The 18,141-nt window shown below is 43.7% G+C and overlaps 1 protein-coding gene and 1 long non-coding RNA gene across 3 annotated transcripts; one reads left to right on the top strand and one right to left on the bottom strand.

The window, feature by feature from the left end:
- Nucleotides 1-7,822: 7,822 nt before the first annotated feature.
- Nucleotides 7,823-8,638, bottom strand: LOC138917209 (uncharacterized). Its single transcript, XR_011424911.1, has 3 exons — nt 8,535-8,638; nt 8,088-8,193; nt 7,823-7,929 (listed from the first exon to the last, which is right to left on the bottom strand). It is a non-coding gene; the product is annotated as an uncharacterized lncRNA (long non-coding RNA).
- A 151-nt stretch (nt 8,639-8,789) lies between these two features.
- MPV17L (MPV17 mitochondrial inner membrane protein like) lies at nt 8,790-18,107 on the top strand. Of its 2 annotated transcripts, XM_023616280.2 has the most exons (4): nt 8,790-9,142; nt 11,842-11,912; nt 15,473-15,502; nt 15,580-18,107. In XM_023616280.2, the coding sequence occupies exons 1-4, from the start codon at nt 8,833-8,835 to the stop codon at nt 15,757-15,759; spliced, it is 591 nt and encodes a 196-aa protein (XP_023472048.1). In that variant the 5' UTR covers nt 8,790-8,832; the 3' UTR covers nt 15,760-18,107. The 2 variants fall into 2 exon arrangements, with proteins under 2 accessions (XP_023472048.1, XP_023472050.1); XM_023616282.2 differs by lacking the exon at nt 11,842-11,912 and having other exon boundaries at nt 8,794-9,142.
- The last annotated feature ends 34 nt before the right edge of the window (nt 18,108-18,141 follow it).

Below are 18,141 nucleotides of genomic sequence, written 5' to 3'. Positions count from 1 at the left end.
CGTGCCCAGGATCTGAACTGGCGAAACCCCAGGCTGCCAAAGCAGAGTGCACGAACTTAACCACTTGGCCACAGAGCCAACCCCCTAATTTGTTTTTTTTAAGGAAAAATTACATGAATACATGGAGAAGACTATTTAAAAAATAAACAAAAATGGAAACATTGGTAACTGTAGAAACGTTGATTTTCTTAACTCTACTTTTTTTGTTTTCCATACTTGTAGAATCATTTTTTAAAAGAACATTAAATAGTGCTTGTGCTAGTTATTAATTTGTCATCTCCTGGCTTTCAATCTGTTCTTTTTGCCTGCTCTGTAAAAATGGATCTGAGCCCCTTCAACATTTTTCCTTTGCCAGCTAGCACAATGTTAAGTTTTGTCAGTAGAGGGCGCTGGAGAGACGCTGCAGGATGTTGCCTCCAGGTTCTTGCTGGTGGCTCCTCCAGTAACCAGCTCCCGCAGCTTCCCCTGAATGTAAGGAAAAACTCACTTCTCCTGAGTCTCTTCTACCCTCAGTTCTTTACTACAATATTGCTTCACTTCTGACACCAGATTTGTAGATTTTACACCCATCAAGCAATTCTGTGACCCCAGCTGGGTGTCCTACAATTTAATTCAATTCTGACACTATCCACCTGAGGATAGTGTCAAATCCCACAGGTTAAGGACTCAGCCCACAGGACTGTCCTCCTCCACTTCAGACGCCAATCACAAGTCCAGGTTGTCACCTATGCTTCTAGCCCACCGGCCATAAATCGGAATTTCCAAGACCCCCTCCTTGAGTTCGATTAATTTGCTAGAGGGGCTCACAGAACTCAGGAAAACAGTTTTCTTACATCGACACAAAACAACCAATAACCCTTCTATAGTTAAGAGAGATAAGGTGAGTTTTACTTGAGCCAGAGTGAGGGTTACAACTCAGGAAGGCCTTCATCGTTGGCGGAGAGTTCAATGTTAATGAGCCACGGATATATATTAAATATGGTGTCATTCAACAGAAACACAAGGCAAGGTTATGTATTGATCAGCTGATGAAAATGTGATCAGGGGCTCAAAGGAAATGAACCCTGTATTTGCCTTAAGAGTAATGGTTCGGTATCTGCTAATTCAGCATTCATAGCAACTTTATGGAATGTAACTACCTCAAATAATAAGAATCGACTGTGTGAAGCTTTCCCTGTGCTAATTACAATGTGATTTCTCTCTCCTGATTGGATCAGACAGAGTACTAAAATCATCTCTAAAATGTTATTCCACCAGTTATTTCTTCCACATACTAGTAGGGTCATACATTTTCTATAGTAATTGAAGTTTCAGAGATTCAAAAGAGCATCATTGGAGAAGAAAACTCTTTGTAATTAATTCACCTTTTATGTGGAAATTCCTAACCATTTGCATATTTGAATATGCACTATCTTTAAAAAAAAATTTTTTTTGAGGAAGATTAGCTCTGATAACATCTGCTGGCAATCCTCTTCTTTTTGCTGAGGAAGACTGGCCCCGAGCTCACATCTGTGTCCATCTTCCTCTACTTTATATGTGGGATGCCTACCACAGCATGGTGTGCCAGGTGGTGCATGCGTCCACACTCAGGATTTGAACCGGCGAACCCTGGGCCGCTGAAGTGGGATGTGTGAACTTAACCGCTGTGCCACTGGGCCTGCCCCAATATGCACTATCTTTAAAGCTACCTCCAATGTTGGGTTTTTCATAATTTCAGATTTTTCATTTTATCTCTATGTATTTCAGGAGCATTTACGAAGGTTTTTCTCTTCCCAAAGCTTAACAATGAAAAGTTAATGAAATAAATGTAATTGGCTGTTCTATTATCCCTCGCCAATTGTGGGCAGAATAGTTACTAAAAATAAAGCTGGTGAAAACAGAGTTTCTGAGCCAGAGAAACACTCTACTTCAAATATTTCTCCCAAATGGCACAATTTCAAAATACCAAGTTGCAGGTGGAATCTGTAAGGTCCACCATCCCTGTCAGAAATCTGTGACCACACTTTAGTGTTCTGTTGAGGGCACGATAGAAGGATGGGGAAGTCTTCAGTCGATGCAAATAATTCATAGGCAATCTATAAATCAAATTTAGGGTGAGTTTATTATGAGCCAAGTTTGAGAACTATAGCCCAGGGCCTTCCGTCCCCCAGGAAGGAAGGGCACCAAAGAAGTGGGGCGTACAGAGCGGTTATACACCATCTTGGAACAAAGAGTATACATCACATATGACAGGAGTATCTCTTTTATAATTGCCGTGAGATGCTTAGCTGGTACAGCAGGTTGGTGGTCAGCAGGTCAGTGGCCACAAAGTGATCACAGCAGGTAGGTAATTAATCCTTAGTTTCCAGGAAGAGATGCTTATCCTTAAAGAAATGTAACATAGGGGGAAGTTACATCTGTGTCTTTAATGGCATCATTCTTGTCTTTGGCATGTAGTAAATATTTAAAGCAGATGTACAATGTGTGCTCAATAGGCCATGTCAGGCCATTTTGCAAAAACAAGGTTGGGCCGAATTAGTTTTACACCGAATGGCTTCCGCATATACTCCAGTAGATCCTATGGCCCGCCATTTATTTGTTAGTTCCAAACTTCTCAACAGGAGTAAACGTTGCATACAACTTAGCCTCAGTACTTTGTTTCAGCTCCCGCCAACGTTAAAATGGTCTGGAAACGCTCCTATTGACCCAAGCACCTGTCACATAATTTGTGTCAATGTCAAGAGCGTAAAAGTTGCCTAGGTCATAGAGACAGAATTCTTAGGCATGGTTTTTCCACAGCAGAGCTGAAACGCGATGATTTCATGACAGAATTGCTTAGGATCGTTTCTGCTAACATAAGAAATTAAGGCTCTGGTGGGACGCAGGCTTACATCCTCTTTTAACCTCCGCTTCTGACCTTTTCCAGCTAGAGCGCCCGTTCTTTCTGTGAGCACTCAGGACATAAGCAGTGGGGGCACCCCCTACCCCGACCTCCTCATTTCAATCCCACCCACCCAAACCCACCCAAACAAAAATAACTTTTCCAAAAGAACATCACATTCAAATTTGCATAAAGCACAGCTCTTTTTACTCATCTGCAGCCACACTAAGCAAAGACCTTGTGCTTCCTGGGCCCACTTGGCTTCAAATCAAAGCTCCCCCTTCCATTCAGATCACTGATGGAGAAATCCCATCGAGAATGAAGGGGCTCCGGAACAAGGCGGCGGTGGTGAGAAGATCATGAGAGAAGCACAATTCGATAACATTCCCTTGCCAGAACCCTCAAGCCCCATTTCAGATGCTGAGGAGAAAGACAGTGGCTTCAGTCTCCTGCTCTGTGCCCCCACCCACGGAGACAACCGATGCCTCAGAGCCGACATCGAAGGGGTTTGAGGAACTTGAATAATCTTTTCTGAGGATTGCTTCCTCTGCTCGTTGGAAAACAGACCTGTGGGTCTCAGAGCCTTTTAAGCCGAGTAGGCTTTCGTTTTGTCAATGGAACATTTCAGGATTTGCAAGAGAAATTAGAATATTTTAGACACTGAGGCCCACTTGGTGGTTCTCATTAAGCCCCGATTCCTTTAAACAAAATGAAATAAGAACAGTTAGAAGAGGCTTCAGTGGAATCATCTTAATGGGGTTTTAACGTGATCCTTAGTTGTAAATCGAAGCTCTGTTCCCACATCGGTACTTTATTCCCTGCTGAAAGAGTTCCTAACAGAGCTTCTCTGACGCATTTGAAGGCAGCCCCAGGCCCTCCAGTTGTCTCCCGCTGTTCAGGGATGCGAATGTCGCATGAATGCGTTGCCTCGTTGTTACTGGAGGGCCCCCGAATCACCGCTTGCGTGGCTGATGAAGCGTCAATGTAAGGCATTAATTTCTCTCAGAGCATCTCTCGTTTGAAGACCAAGCGGATTCTTTAGCGTTTGCTTGAGTAATGGATTGTCTTCACTGAATTTTTTATTGCTCTCAAGAAGAGACAAGTATCCAGCAATACACGTGAAACCATCTAAGCCTTCCAAGTATTCATTTCTCTTGCAACTCCTGTGAAGTCTATACATTGAGCTGCTTGATAAAGATCACCATAGATTTCGGGGGATATATGCCCCTATGGATGGTTACCAACCCCTCGCCTCATTGGGGTTCTGTGAGGAGTCTCAAGAGATTTTCACATATTAAGGTCGATGAGGTAATTATTTGAGTTCAAAACTGATTCAGGGAGGCTGCTCCATGGCCTAGTTGTTAACTTTGGCACCCTCCACTTCAGTGGCCTGGGTTTGGTTCCCGGGTGCAAATGTGCACCACTCATCAGTGGCCGTGCTGTGGCAGTGACCCACATACAAAAAAGAGGAAGACTGGCACTGATGTTGGCTCAGGGTGAATCTTCCTCAAGCAAAAAGAGGAAGATTGGCAACAGATATTAGCTCAGGGTGAATCTTCCTCAGCAAAAAAAACAAGAAAAAACCCAACAATAAAAACCCAAAACTGATTCATCTTGAACTAAAAAATCCTGACTATGGCCTATCAAACATGCATTGTACATCCACTTTAACCATTAAAGAATGCACTCTCTTAGGATAACGCATACGACCCCTCCTCCACCCTATTGGTAACACCCTATTGGTGTTAGTCTCTTTCCTGACATCAGGGTCATGTTGACCCGTTAATTTGCAACCAAATACCTCTTTGAAACTTTGAAACTGTATCCTAGGTGTGTTTATTTACTTTTTAAATGTTTTTATTATTTTAATTTTTTTGTCATTTTATTTATTTTTCTAAGCATCTTTCTTTTCTTTTTTTTTTTTAAGATTTTATTTTTTCCTTTTTCTCCCCAAAGCCCCCGGTACATAGTTGTACATTCTTAGTTGTGGGTCCTTCTAGTTGTGGCATGTGGGACGCTGCCTCAGCGTGGTTTGATGAGCAGTGCCGTGTCCGTGCCCAGGATTTGAACCAACGAAACACTGGGCCGCCTGCAGCAGAACACGCGAACTTAACCACTCGGCCACCGGGCCAGCCCCTCATCTTTCGTTTTTTTTGAACATTGTCCCTGAGCTAACATTCATTGCCAATCTTCCTCTTTTTGCTTTTTCTCCCAAAAGCCCCCCAGTACATAGTTGTATAGTCTAGCTGTAGGTCCTTCTTGTTGTGCTATGTGGGACGCCGCCTCAGCACGGCCTGATGAGCGGTGCTAGGTCCGTGTCCGAGATCCAAACTGGTGAACCCTGGGCCGCTGAAGTGGAGCATGCGAACCCAACCACTCGGCCATGAGGCCAGCACCCTGGTGTGTTTAATGAATGTTCCTCGTTCTAAAAAGATATGACTGTACTGAAAACCATGCTTCTCCAGAACAATACTTTCTTCCTTTCTGGAAAAGGCCTTCCTGGGTTACAATCCTCACTCTGGCTCAAGTCAAACTTACCTTATTTCTCTCATCTGTAGAATGGTCACTGGTCATTTTGCATTGACAGGAGTAAACGAGTCAACAGATTAGGCACCTAGTGGAGAACTCATCATTTTGGTGTAAGTATCCCCATGCTATATTTGGGACATCATTCATTGTCCATCTGAAATTCCCAGTTACCTGGGCGACCTGTACTGGACCTGGCAACCCTGATCCCTCCCCTACCCCACCCTCTCGCCCCAACTCTCCAGTTTTGCTCTACATTTCTCTCGAAAAAATTTGCTTAAGGGAATTGGGTAGGAATCATTAGGGAAACTTTCTTTTTTTGTGTAATAAAGACCACGAGTTTTTCTAATTTAGGTGGAAATCACTTTTTTTTTTTTTTTTAAAGCATTGCAAACGCAAATCCTTTCCACAGCGGTTTAGTGCCTGGCACGTAATAGTGCTCACTGAATATTGATCAATTGAATGAATGAATGAATGCATGAGTGCCCGGGCAAACAGAGTCCTGATCTGCAGGTGTTGAGAAACAGATATTTAGATTTCAGTTAACATGATCCATTGCTCTTGGACCAGACCAAAAGGACTACAGAGAAGGAAGATGGGATAAAGAGGGGTATCGTAGGCTGAATAATGGCGCTCCGAAGATGTCCACGTCTTAATGCCCAGAACCTGTGGATATGTTATTTTACACGGCAAAAGGGACTTTGTAGATGACCCCCAAGTTAAGGATCTTGAGATGGGAAGACGATTCTGGATTATCCAGGTGGCCTGGATATAATCACAAGGGTCCTTCTAAGAGGGAGGCGGGCAGGTCAGAGTCAGAAAAGATGATGTGACAATGGAATGACAGAGAGAGAGATTGCAAAATGCTACACTGCTGACTGTGGGGCCATCAAGGAATGCAAGGGGACTTAGAAGCCAGAAAAGGCAAGGAAATGGATCTCCCTCCACGGCCTCCAGAGGGAATGCAGTCTTGCAGATCCATTGTAGATTTCTGACCTCCCAAACTCAAGGACAACAAATCTGTGTTGTTTTAAGCCACTAAATTTGCGGTAACTTGTGACAGCAGCAGTAGAAAAATAATACAAGGGGGATATAAGTAATAAATCAAGAAAGATGTTTCGGTGAGCTAGGAGACTGCCTAGCTGGGAGAAACCTGACAGAAAGATCTGCCTGGGACCAGTAACAAGAACAAGGGGAGGGGCGGGATAGAAATCAGCATATGAGCAGATAGAAAGGGTCAGAGAACACAGAAATTGGCAGATTCCCCAGAATTGAAGAGAACGGTGTATTGGTCTACCAGCGTTGTGGGAACAAAATACCACAGACCAGGGAGGTTAAAAAACAAATTTATTTTCTCACAGTTCTGGAGGCTAGAAGTCCAAGGTCAAGGTGTCAGCTGGGTTGATTTCTTCGGAGGCTTCTCCTCTCAGCCTGCAGATGGCCATCTTCTTGTTGTGTCCTCGCATGGTCTCTCCTCTCTGCATGCACTGCCTGCTGTCATTTTGTGTGTCCAGATTTCTTCTTCTTACAAGGACACCAGTCCGATTGGAGTAGCAGCCACCCTAACGGGCCTCATTTTCACCTCTTTTAAGGCCCTATCTCCAAATACAGTCACATTCTGAAGTGCTGGGGGTTAGGGCTTCAAGACATTAATATTGAGGGGACACAATTCAGCCCATCACAACGAGGTTGACAAATTGAGACAATGTAAAATAACCAGTTAGTGCCTCAGACTGGAGACTAAAGTGACATATGCCAATTCGATGCCACGCAACATGATCCAGGATTGGATGTCAGACCGGAAAGGCGACTTTAGTGGGACAATTGGCAGTAATTTGAATAAGGTTTGTAGATTAGGTAATAGTATTACACCAGCGATGATTTCCTTGTTCTGGTGATTGTACTATGATTACGTAAGAGGTCAATATTTGCGGAAGTTCGGGTGAAGGGTAGATGGGAACTCTGTACTACTTTTCCAACTTTTTTCTAAGTCTGGAATTATTTATAAATGAAAAGTTAAAAATTTAAAATTTAAAAATGAAATAAAGTAGGATAAAGAAATAGAAGTGAGGGGCCGGCCTGGTGGCAAAGCGGTTAAGTTCGCACGTTCCACTTCTCCGTGGCCTGGGGTTTGCCGGTTGGGATCCCGGGTGGGACACGGCACCCCTTGGCAAAAGCCATGCTGTGGTAGGCGCCCCACATGTAAAGTAGAGGAAGATGGGCATGGATGTTAGCTCAGGGCCAGTCTTCCTCAGCAAAAAGAGGAGGATTGGCAGCAGTTAGCTCAGGGCTAATCTTCCTCAAAACAAAAAAAAAAAAGAAAGAAATAGAAGTGAGAGAGAGAATGAGAATGGGGTTGTATATGTGACAGTGAAGGAAGGAAAAAAAGGGAGGAAAAGAAGCAAGGAAGAACTGAGGTCAGGGATTATATCTGCTGTTTGGGTTACCAATGACACCCGACCACCCCCCACCCTTCCACTTCCGGGACATACCTGGGAGCTCAGCGTATGTTTGGGCAGGCAATATTCAATGAGTCACAAACTCTGAAGAGGAGAAGGCAATAAGCCCACTGATTCCTCCCCACATTCATGAAAGGCCTCAAATTTTAACTTCGTTTTTTTTTTTTTTTACAGATTGGCCCTGAGCTAACATCTGTTGCCAATCTTTTTAAAAAATTCTTCTCCCCAAAGCCCCCCAGTACCTGGTCGTATATTCTAGTTGTAGGTCCTTCTGGTTCTGCCGTGTGGGACGCCGCCTCAGCATAACTTGATGAGCCCTCCTAGGTCAGGATCCGAGCCAGCGAAACCCTGAGCCGCCAAAGCAGAGTGCGTGAACTTAACCACTGGGCCACAGGGCCGGCCTCAAATTTTAACTCTCGAATTTGTCTCCAAGCAAAGTTACACAACCGCCAGTGTATTGTGTGTGTTGAAAATGTGACTTCCTTGCATGTAAACATTTAAAATACACCACCATCTTGGTAACTGAGTTTTTTTTTCTATTTTCCCCTACTTTTTAACCTTTCTTTGAAGTATAACTCACATGCCATAAAATTCACCATTTTAAAGCGTACTCAATGGTTTTCCGTGCCATCATCACCACTAATTACAGAACATTTTCATCACCCCCCCCCCCCGAAAGAACCCCATACCCAGTTAGCAGCTACTTCGCACCCCTCCATCGCTCAGCCCTTGGCAACCCCTAGTCTACATTCTGTCTCTGTGGATTTGCCTATTCTGGACTTTTCCTGTAAATATCATCATGCATGAGGTGGACCAGCCACATTTAAGTGCGCAGCCCGCACAACGGCTAGAGGCCACGGGATTGGCCGGCGAGGGCAGGGGGGTGCGCGGGGCGTCCAATCGCTCTCCAGCATCAGGAGGGGGCAGGTGCAGGGGGCGGGAGGAGGCGCGCTGCTGGCCCGGGCGACCCGGCCGGGGCGGCGGGGGATGGCGGGCTGGTGGCGGGCGCTGCCGCGCGCGGCCTCGCGCTACCCGTGGCCCACGAACGTGCTGCTCTACTCCGCGCTCTTCTCGGCCGGCGACGCGGTGCAGCAGCGGCTGCGGGGCGGCCCGGCCGACTGGCGGCAGACGCGGCGCGTGGCCACGGTGGCCGTGGCCTTCCACGGCAACTTCAACTACGTGTGGCTGCGCCTGCTGGAGCGCGCGCTGCCTGGGCGCGCGCCGCGCACCGTCCTGGCCAAGGTGCTGTGCGACCAGGCGCTCGGCGGGCCCGTGGCCATCTCTGCCTTCTACGCAGGTGAGGGGCCCCGGAGGGGTCCAGGGGCCGGATCTGGGAGGGTGGGGTGGGCGGGGATCCAGGATTGGGGGACTGGAGGCAGGGGCCGGGGGCGCTGGGGGCCTGGGCTGGAAGCCATGGGGTGGGGGTGGCCAAAGAGTTCCGTGGGGCTGAGAGTTGCTGGGGAGGGGGCTGGAGGACGAGGTGCAAGGGCCGAGAAATCTGAGGACCGGGGATTAAAGGGGAGAGATTGAGGGGCTGGAGAGGCCGGGGATTAGGGGGCCAGGGATTCAAGGGGTCAGGATGGGAGGTGGGAGGCTGGAGTTGCGCGTAGTCTGTGGCTGGAGATTTCAGGGGGCCTGGGGCGTAGGCTGGAATTTAGGGGAGGCGGGTCTGGCGGGCCAACGCCCCCTGAAAAAGGGTCACGGGAATGTGGAGGAGACCCCAGTTCCTGCCATAGCAGAGCAACCCCTGTGACCTAGTTGTAGGGCGGGGCTGCCCTGCTCCTGGGAAAATCCACACCTGGAGCTCCGGGACTCGCTTCTGCTGGCAGATACTCCTTTCCAACACACCAACAAAATGTGGGGACTCGGGACCGTGGGGGCAGCCCGGTGGAACCTGAAGTTGGGCCAGGTTCCCCCAGGAAATTCACGTTCAGGGTCCTAGTCCTGCTTTGGTAAGAAAATTTTCCTGCAGGAGCCCCATTCCTATGTCAAAATCCACAGAAAATATGAGAACTTTGACCCTTGTCGTAGAGGGTTCAGGGAGCCCCTGCCTCAGAAAATCGCCCTGGGGCCTGAGGGCCTGACTTCAGGAACCTTCCTTAGGGCCTTAATTCCAAAAATAATGGAAGGCGCTCTGTGGTCTCCCTGACATGCCACTTTCTGTAGTCTGGAAGGGAGTGGGCTGGGGAGGGGCACAGACTGTCTAAGAAAATCCAAGGGTTCTGGGTCTGGCCTTGGCATTGGGGGTCACAGATTCCCCCCCCCCCCCCCCCCCCCACCAAGAAGGTCTTCTTGTCAGTAGCCCTTGGTGCTTCTAAACCAGGTTGAAGTGGTCAAGTCACCGCCTTGAAGAAACCTGCAGGGCCCCATGGCTCTTATTTTGGGGAGCCAGATTCGGTTCCTTTCTTCACAAACCCCACAGGGAGTGTCAAGGACCTGGTTGTCTGTTGCATTAAAGGTCAACCACATGGCAGACGGGGTCAGTGAGGTCAGGGGAATAGAGGACCTGAGAGGAGGAGCTGTCTGCTTTATCAGATGTGTGCCTGGTCCCAGGGTGTGACTTCCAGGCCAGATTTGCAAACAGCTTCCTCCTGCCTGTGCCTACAGTGGCCTTGTCCCCTGGTGAAGGGGTTGGGAGCTGGGGGCTGGGCGTTTGGGAACCAGATTCCCACTTAATCTTCAAACAGCCCAGCGAGACAGGTCCTCTTATGATGCCCATGTTACAGATGAGGAAACTGGGGCTCAAAGGAGTGAAGTGACTTGTCCAAAGACAGTACGATCCATGCCATGTTCTTCATCTGGAGTGTTGTCGGGATGCCAGAAACCAGAAAGATGCCACAGTCACAGGAAGGCCTGTGGTTCGAGCCCCGGGCCCCTGAAGCAGATTCCTGCCCTGCTTGCTTCTCTGTTTTGCTTTTTAGATTTCCGGCCCAGTTTCCTTTTCTTCACGTTAAAATGAAGGGGGGAAGTTGGGAGGGTTGGATTGGATGTGTGTTCAAGGCACTTCCGACTTGGAAATTGCCTGTATCAGATGGTTCCTTGTGCTGGGCCCCCTTGGGGAGCTAGGGTCTGGCTCCACACCTGGGTTGGATCTGGACCGCTGTTAACCTCCCTGAGCTGTTTTTCCTCCTCTGTAACTCTACCGTCCTCAGCCCATGGTTACGGGAGGTCGAATGAAAGCTTAACAATTAATATTGCGTAAGTGGAATGCGGTATTGCCCATATTCAACAGGGTTTTCTTATGAATTCTGAGAATCCCCTTCAACTGACTAAAAAGATCTTATTTCCCCTTCTTCCTAATGGGAGTGGGAGGAGAATTTTTAAAGCACCCTCATTTTTACAGCCTTCCTAAGCTAGAAGGGTTTCGTTCTCCTGTTTGTCCTTGCTCCCTCAATTTCTTTTCAGTGTCGTTGAGCATCAAAAGTTTTCAAAATGTTTTTAGGAAGGCTGAGTTGGTATTCTGCTTTCAAATTCTGATGAGAAAACCTCTTTGTCTGATGGGAAATACATAGTTGTCAGAATACCCAGGGTCCATCAGCCTTTTTGTAAAAGAAGGAAATTAAATTCTTAAAATTTTAAACATTTCACAAAAAGTTTAGAAGGGAGAGAAGAAAAGTTACCAATAGGACTACTATTCGGACACTACTGTTTTTGTAAATTCTCTTACAGGTTTTTTTCTTTTTTCAATCATTTTGCTATAGTTTTTATACCCTGCTGGTCTCACTTCATATTTATCATTCCTTTAAAATTTATCTAGTTTTATGTATTTATTTATTTTTCTTCTTCTTCTCCCCAAAGCCCCCCAGTACGTAGTTGTATATTCAAAATTGATTTGGTTTTAGAATGGAGATTGTGTTCTGTTTTCGCTGTTGGCTGGGAGGGGACATATTGAGTGAGTGATAGTGGTGCTTTGCATATTGGAACAGAAACTTGAACATGAACTGTTAGACCTACTCAATCTTCTAAAATTCTTTGGGTGTGTGTTTTTGCAAATAGGTATGAGTATTCTCCAAGGAGAGGATGACATATTTTTGGACCTGAAACAGAAATTCTGGAATACATATAAGGTAAGACAGACTTTTGAAAATGCAACCAAGCTCTTTTGTATATTTTTAACATTAAATACATTTTAATAAAAGTATTCTTAATGAAGGCTCCACTTGGTTGGCACAAGGATATAATATTTTGACAGAGAGATCTTCAATTTGATTAATGAATGAGAAGAAGCTTTAAGAGTGTCTATACGTAAGTGTTTCTGAATTTTAGTCAATGTTCACAATAATTTCTGATCTTATATTTGCTCTTATTAGTGATCACAATTTATTGAGTGAATTTTGGGGCCAAAGAGGTTATTGCAAAATGGGAATAGTAGAATGTGAGTGGCTTGGGAACCATTCCCGCATTCCGAGCCAGTGTTTCCAGGTGTGCATTCTGCTGAGCCCCTGTGAAAGAACCATCTTAACATCACAAAGGATCATGTTTCTCAGGGTTATTCCCAGGCCTGAAACAAGTAACCTGTTGTACTTTTTGCTCAGTACAAATATATACAATTCAGCCCAACAAACATTCATTCATTTATTCAATGTAGATTATTGAGCAGTGTCTTTAAGGCCTGGCAAAATCAGAATGTTTTCCATCTCTGACCTAGAGCATGTTTGATTCTATTAAATCACACGGAGGTGAATTTTCAGGATTCCAGAATATACACAGGCCCACAATGCTTCTAGCATCTTCTATTGAAAGATACCAAGCTCCAGAACTGGCATCACCCACTTGATGGTTGGAGGCAGATGATAGGGAGAGTTGAAGCCACACACTTCTCCTGAGCTGGTATCCTTGGGGACAGTTCCTTCTTCCTTCAAGGGGGAAGAGTATTCAGAACGCTTGGTACTTCTCTTGGGGGAGAAATTGTGGGCCCATGGTGACATCCGAATGTGATTTTCTTCTGCTTCATTTTGGAAAAAGGAACAAGTTTTCCCATTATGTCATAGATCTTATGGACATATGTACGTCTAACAGTTATGAAAAGAGCAAGCAGGATTGTGAGAAAAAGGGGCTTTAAGCAGAGACGTGCGGATGTTTGAGATTTTCCTCCCTTAATAAATACGCACAGGCTACCTTTTTTGGGTAGAAACATGGGGACCTTTGCACACCTTTTTAAAAAACAGTGCTTACAAATGAGTTGGTCTCATCTACGCCCATGAGAAGAAAGAGGGTACCAGCAGTCTGAAGCCCAGAGCCATCAGGGAATTTTCCTGAAGATCTCCCATAATAAACTATCTGCTAAGCACTGTGCTAGGTGTTAGTGGAAGATGCAAAAAAAAAAAAAAAAAAATATATATATATATATATATAAAACACAGATACTGTCCTTAAGGGACTTACAGTATAGTGGGGTAATAGATAAGTAAATAGACAGGCATTAACCTTAATGCTATAAGCAATGCTCTGAGTATGTGCTGGTCCTACAGCAAATGAGTGGGTGTGAAGGAGGGTTTCCTGGGGTGATGATGCCTGAGCAGAGTCTTAAAGAACTCAGAGGAGTTAGGTAGATGCTTGGGGGTAGGGCGTTCCCGGGCAGAGGGAGCATGAGCAGAGTCAGGAAAGCATGCAACACTGTGGTATGACTGTAGGGGAGAAACCACAGCGGTTTGCTATTCATAAACGATGAAGTATGAATTGAGGAGCAACTGGAAATGAGTTTGGATCTCAGAGGGTGTGGAACGCCGTGTCAAGGATCTTGAAGTTCAGTAATAGGGGCAAGGGAAAGCAGTTAGCGGGTTATGGTACCCAAGTTCACATGAGGAATAATGAAGCAGTGGGAATAGGAATGACTGGAGAAATATTTCGGAGAAAGTGTTGGTAGAGCTTGATGATTGATTGGAAGTAGGGGTCATGGGCAAGGACAATCTGGGATGACCCACCCACATTCTCCTGGAAGCCAGAGCCCGCTCTTCCCTCTCAGTTATTGATTTACTAATTTTTCTGCTTATTATCAGTATAGACTTAGAGAGTCCCGTTTTTTCAATGGTTTTTAATTCGTGACTGTGTTTCATTATTTTTGGTGCTCAGGCGTCCCAGATTTGGCCAGTGACAGCCCCTTCAAGCTGGTTCCTGTGTCCTTGTGACATCCTCCATCTTTTTTTTTTTTTTTTTAAACCACTTCCTTACTTTCTGTCATAACAAGATGTTCCAGACTCACCTTGTCCCTTGTCCCTGCCCTGCCCCGGCCCCTGGAATCAGCCATTTCTCTGAGGAGTCCTTTTTCCTTTTAGTGGGGGATGGTATGGGAAACCAAGATCTGTGCAAGAGCTGGTGCTACATTCTAGAAGAAAAAATTGCTGTATGAAGTAGAGCCGTGGGTTCAGTCTTCTCATTGTTTTTGCTAAAGCAGTAAATTCTTACATGGCTATAGACTTCAAATAGCTTTTATTGCAAATATTGTCAAAACTTCAGAAAATAAAAATTAGTAAAAAAAGGAAAATAGTACCACTTTTATATTACCAGTGTAATCCCATTTTTAAGGACTGTTTTGAAAACTTCTAGCTTTTTTTTTGCTTGTTTTATCACTTCAGAAAGTATATGCATAGATGTGTGTGTACAAATATAAATATTTGTAAAATATAGTCATATTATATTATAATATTCTGTATGCTGCTTTTCTCACTTATGAAATAGCATGAATTTTCTACATCAGTACATAGAAAGGGATATTACTATTTTTAACAGCTGCATAGTATTCCATTGAATGGATGTCCTAAATTTTGACAACTTTTTCTGCTTATAGGACACATGCTTATTTCAAAATTGTCATTATTCTAAATAACTCTGCATATTTATATTTGGCTACTTGCCCACTTATTTTCTTAGGATCGCTGCCTATGAATGAATTCTTAAAAATCTTGGACTTAAGGATTTAATAGTAAACACATGGGGAAAAGTCTATGCTGTATACATTTTGTAACCAGTTCTTATTATGGACGTAAAAGGCTGAAGTTTTCAACCAGTAACTTGGCTTTTTTTTTTTTTAGATATAATTTACATACCAAGACCTTTATCTTTTAAAAAACTTCCATAATGATGACCCTTTTGTCAGAATGTACAGGTTAAATCCTGTTAAAATAAATCTATCTTGAAATATTTTGTAATACACAAAAATGTCAGCTAAACTTATTCTATAGCATGAAATAGTTTGAATTTTTATTAGGAAATCATTCCCTAAGGAATGGTGTAGTGGCGTTGTGGTCGAGTTTGTGTGCTCCACTTTGGCAGCCCAGGGTTCGCAGGTTCGGATCCCAGGCATGGACCTAGCACTGCTCATCAAGCCATGCTGTGGGAGCGTCCCACATAAAAAGAGGAAGATTGGCACAAATGTTAGCTCAGGGGAAATCTTCCTCACCAAAAAAAAAGAAGAAGAAGAAATCTTGTACCTAACAGCTTTTCCCACAACTCCTCACCCTCTTCTATTCGAGAGACCTTAAGTAGTTTAATTTAATCGGCTTAGTCTGAAACGTAATACCACCTCCACACTTTCTCTGCCTGGTATTTCTTACTCTTTTATAGAATGAACAGTGGGATTGTTATGTGTGATTAAAAGGCGTCCTAATAAAGTTTTTCTTTCTTCCAGACTGGACTGATGTACTGGCCCTTTGTACAGGTGAGTTCCAGACTACTCAGATGCTAGCTCACGGCTTTGGGTTACGCAATCCCTAACAGACTCTCTCCCTGTTGTAGCTGGTCAACTTCAGCCTCGTTCCCGTGCACTGGAGAACAGCGTACACCGGACTCTGTGGTTTCCTCTGGGCCACCTTCCTCTGCTTTTCACAACAGAGTGGGGACGGCACATTGAAGTCCGCCTTCGCCTTCCTTCATGTAAAGGAGGCCAACTCAGCGGAAAGGCCCCCTGAGAAATGAGAAGCCAGTGGCCCCCTGAAAGTGGCTAATTTTCTATCTTTATGTGCAGTGGCTTGCCAGCAGATGAAATGCTCTACTAACCGGTTATGCGCTCCACTTTGATGAATTACTATTCCATAGACCCAGTTGTTTCTTAATTATCAAGGAGTCCTTTAAATCTTATTCAAGCCTCCTTTTTTTTCGTTCTAGTCTGAAAGTATTACTTCTCTAATATTTTCACTTCTTTAGAATACTTTGGTTCGTACCAATAACAGTGGCCAAATGGCATTTTATAATTATGACTACTTCTAGTCTAATATTTTAATGCCTATTGATTTAGGGACCCCCTGTTTGGGTTGTATACGTCTGTCTTCTAAAATCTCAGGTTATCTTCTAAATACTTTTGGGTCAGATTACCTTTTATACTGAAAATAGTGCTTATAGTAAATTTCTGTTTATACAGAATTCAGTCAAGGAGAAGAACAAATAGCCAGACTTTCCCCCCCAAAATACTGTATAATAATTTATTGTTACACTGATACTAAAGTTCTGTAAGTATATTTTATATCATCAAAAAAACACAGTGTATGATCAGTGCGTCCTGTATAGAATATATTTTATTGATGTCTTCTACTTTTATACTAAGTTGTTTTTAGTTAATGGTTTTTAGTTTTGAGCATATTTCTGTTGACTAAAGCACCCCATTTCCTAGACATACAAAATATACAAAGTATTTGGCTTCTTGAAAAAATATGTTGAGTGAAATTTCTAAAATTAATAATTTTTCTTCCTCTGGAGGGAAGAAATCTACTCTATAGGGTTCCAGGGAAAACACAGTTATGTGCCACGTAACGACTTCTTGGTCAACAACTGAGTGCACAGACGACAGTGGGACCGTAAGATCAGTACCATAGAGCCTAGATGTATGGTGGGCTGTACCATCTAGGTGTGCGTAAGTGCACTCTATGATGTTCGCACAACGATGAAATTGCCTGACGATGCGTTTCTCAGAATATTTCCCTGTCATTAAGTGACACGTCTGTAGTTACCCCAAATTTCACATTGATGTTATATTTTTAAAAATCTATGCTTTCAAGTAAATCTTTATAGGTAATCTTGAAGTAGACGTGAGAAACGAGATCCAGTCTTTCGGATTTGTTTGTGTCTAACTTCAAAACCAGTGGGTTTAAAAATTATATGACAGGGCCGGCCTGGTGGCGCGGTGGTTAAGTGCACACGTTCTGCTTCGATGGCCCAGGGTTCGCCGGTTCAGATCCTGGGTGCAGACATAGCACCACTTGTCAAGCCATGCTGTGGCAGGCGTCCCACATGTAAAGTAGAGAAAGATGGGCATGGATGTTAGCTGAGGGCCAGTCTTCCTCAGCAAAAAGAGGAGGATTGGCAGCAGTTAGCTCAGGGCTAATCTTCCAAAAAAAAAATTATGTGAATATCTCAAGAAATTTCAGCAAATTTCACCTAAGATTTGCACCACGAATCTGTTGCTTCTGAAGGAGGATTTCATGTGTTTAAAGATGCGAAGCACTGAAATGTTAATAAATTTATCTTGAGAATTTATATTTAAGATTAATTTAAGAATGCATAACTAAAAATTTTAAGCATATAATTTATTTAACTTGTAATATAAACTTACATGTAATAAATATATAACTTCTAAGTATGTGATTTATTTGAATTTACTAGGTATTAATATATTTTACGTTATTGGGACAATAGTGAGGAAATTTCTAGATAATTTAATTCTAAAATAGTTTGTTATTTGCATTGTTTTAACAATAGTTCACACAACAGAAAAGCTATTTCACAATACATAAGACAAATTTTGTCAAAAAAGTCTATCCAGGGGCCAGCCTGGTGGTGTAGTGGTTAAGTTTGTGTGCTCTGCTTTGGCGGCCCGGGGTTCACAGGGTCGGATCCCAGGAGTGGATCTAGCACTGCTCATCCAGCCATACTGTGGTGGTGTCCCACATAAAATAGAGGAAGATGGGCACAGATGTTAGCTCAGTGACAATCTTCCTCAAGCAAAAAGAGGAAGCTTAGCAATAGATGTTAGCTCAGGGCCAATCTTCCTCACCAAAAAGAAAAGAAAAGAAAAGAAAAAAGGTCCATCCAGAGAAACTATAGTAACCTCACAATCTTTTAGATGAGTTTCAACATTACTTTTATGATGAAAGAATACTGTTTGCATTCTATATAAAAGTAATTGGGAAAACAGACCTTGTTTATACTGTCAAGGGGAAAACTTATTATTCATAAAAAAAATTGATAATCTTTACTTAATACTCTGTACTTTAGAGAATGTATAGCATGTATTCTTTGAATTTTGGCAAATAATACACTTTTAATTTTTATGCAAGAGTGCTTTTGTATTTTAGTGTGAGAAAT

The sequence above is a fragment of the Equus caballus genome, chromosome 13 (genome assembly GCF_041296265.1).
Source record: "Equus caballus isolate H_3958 breed thoroughbred chromosome 13, TB-T2T, whole genome shotgun sequence".
NCBI classification, from domain to species: domain Eukaryota; kingdom Metazoa; phylum Chordata; class Mammalia; order Perissodactyla; family Equidae; genus Equus; species Equus caballus.
This window is presented reverse-complemented; position numbering and strand designations above follow the sequence as displayed.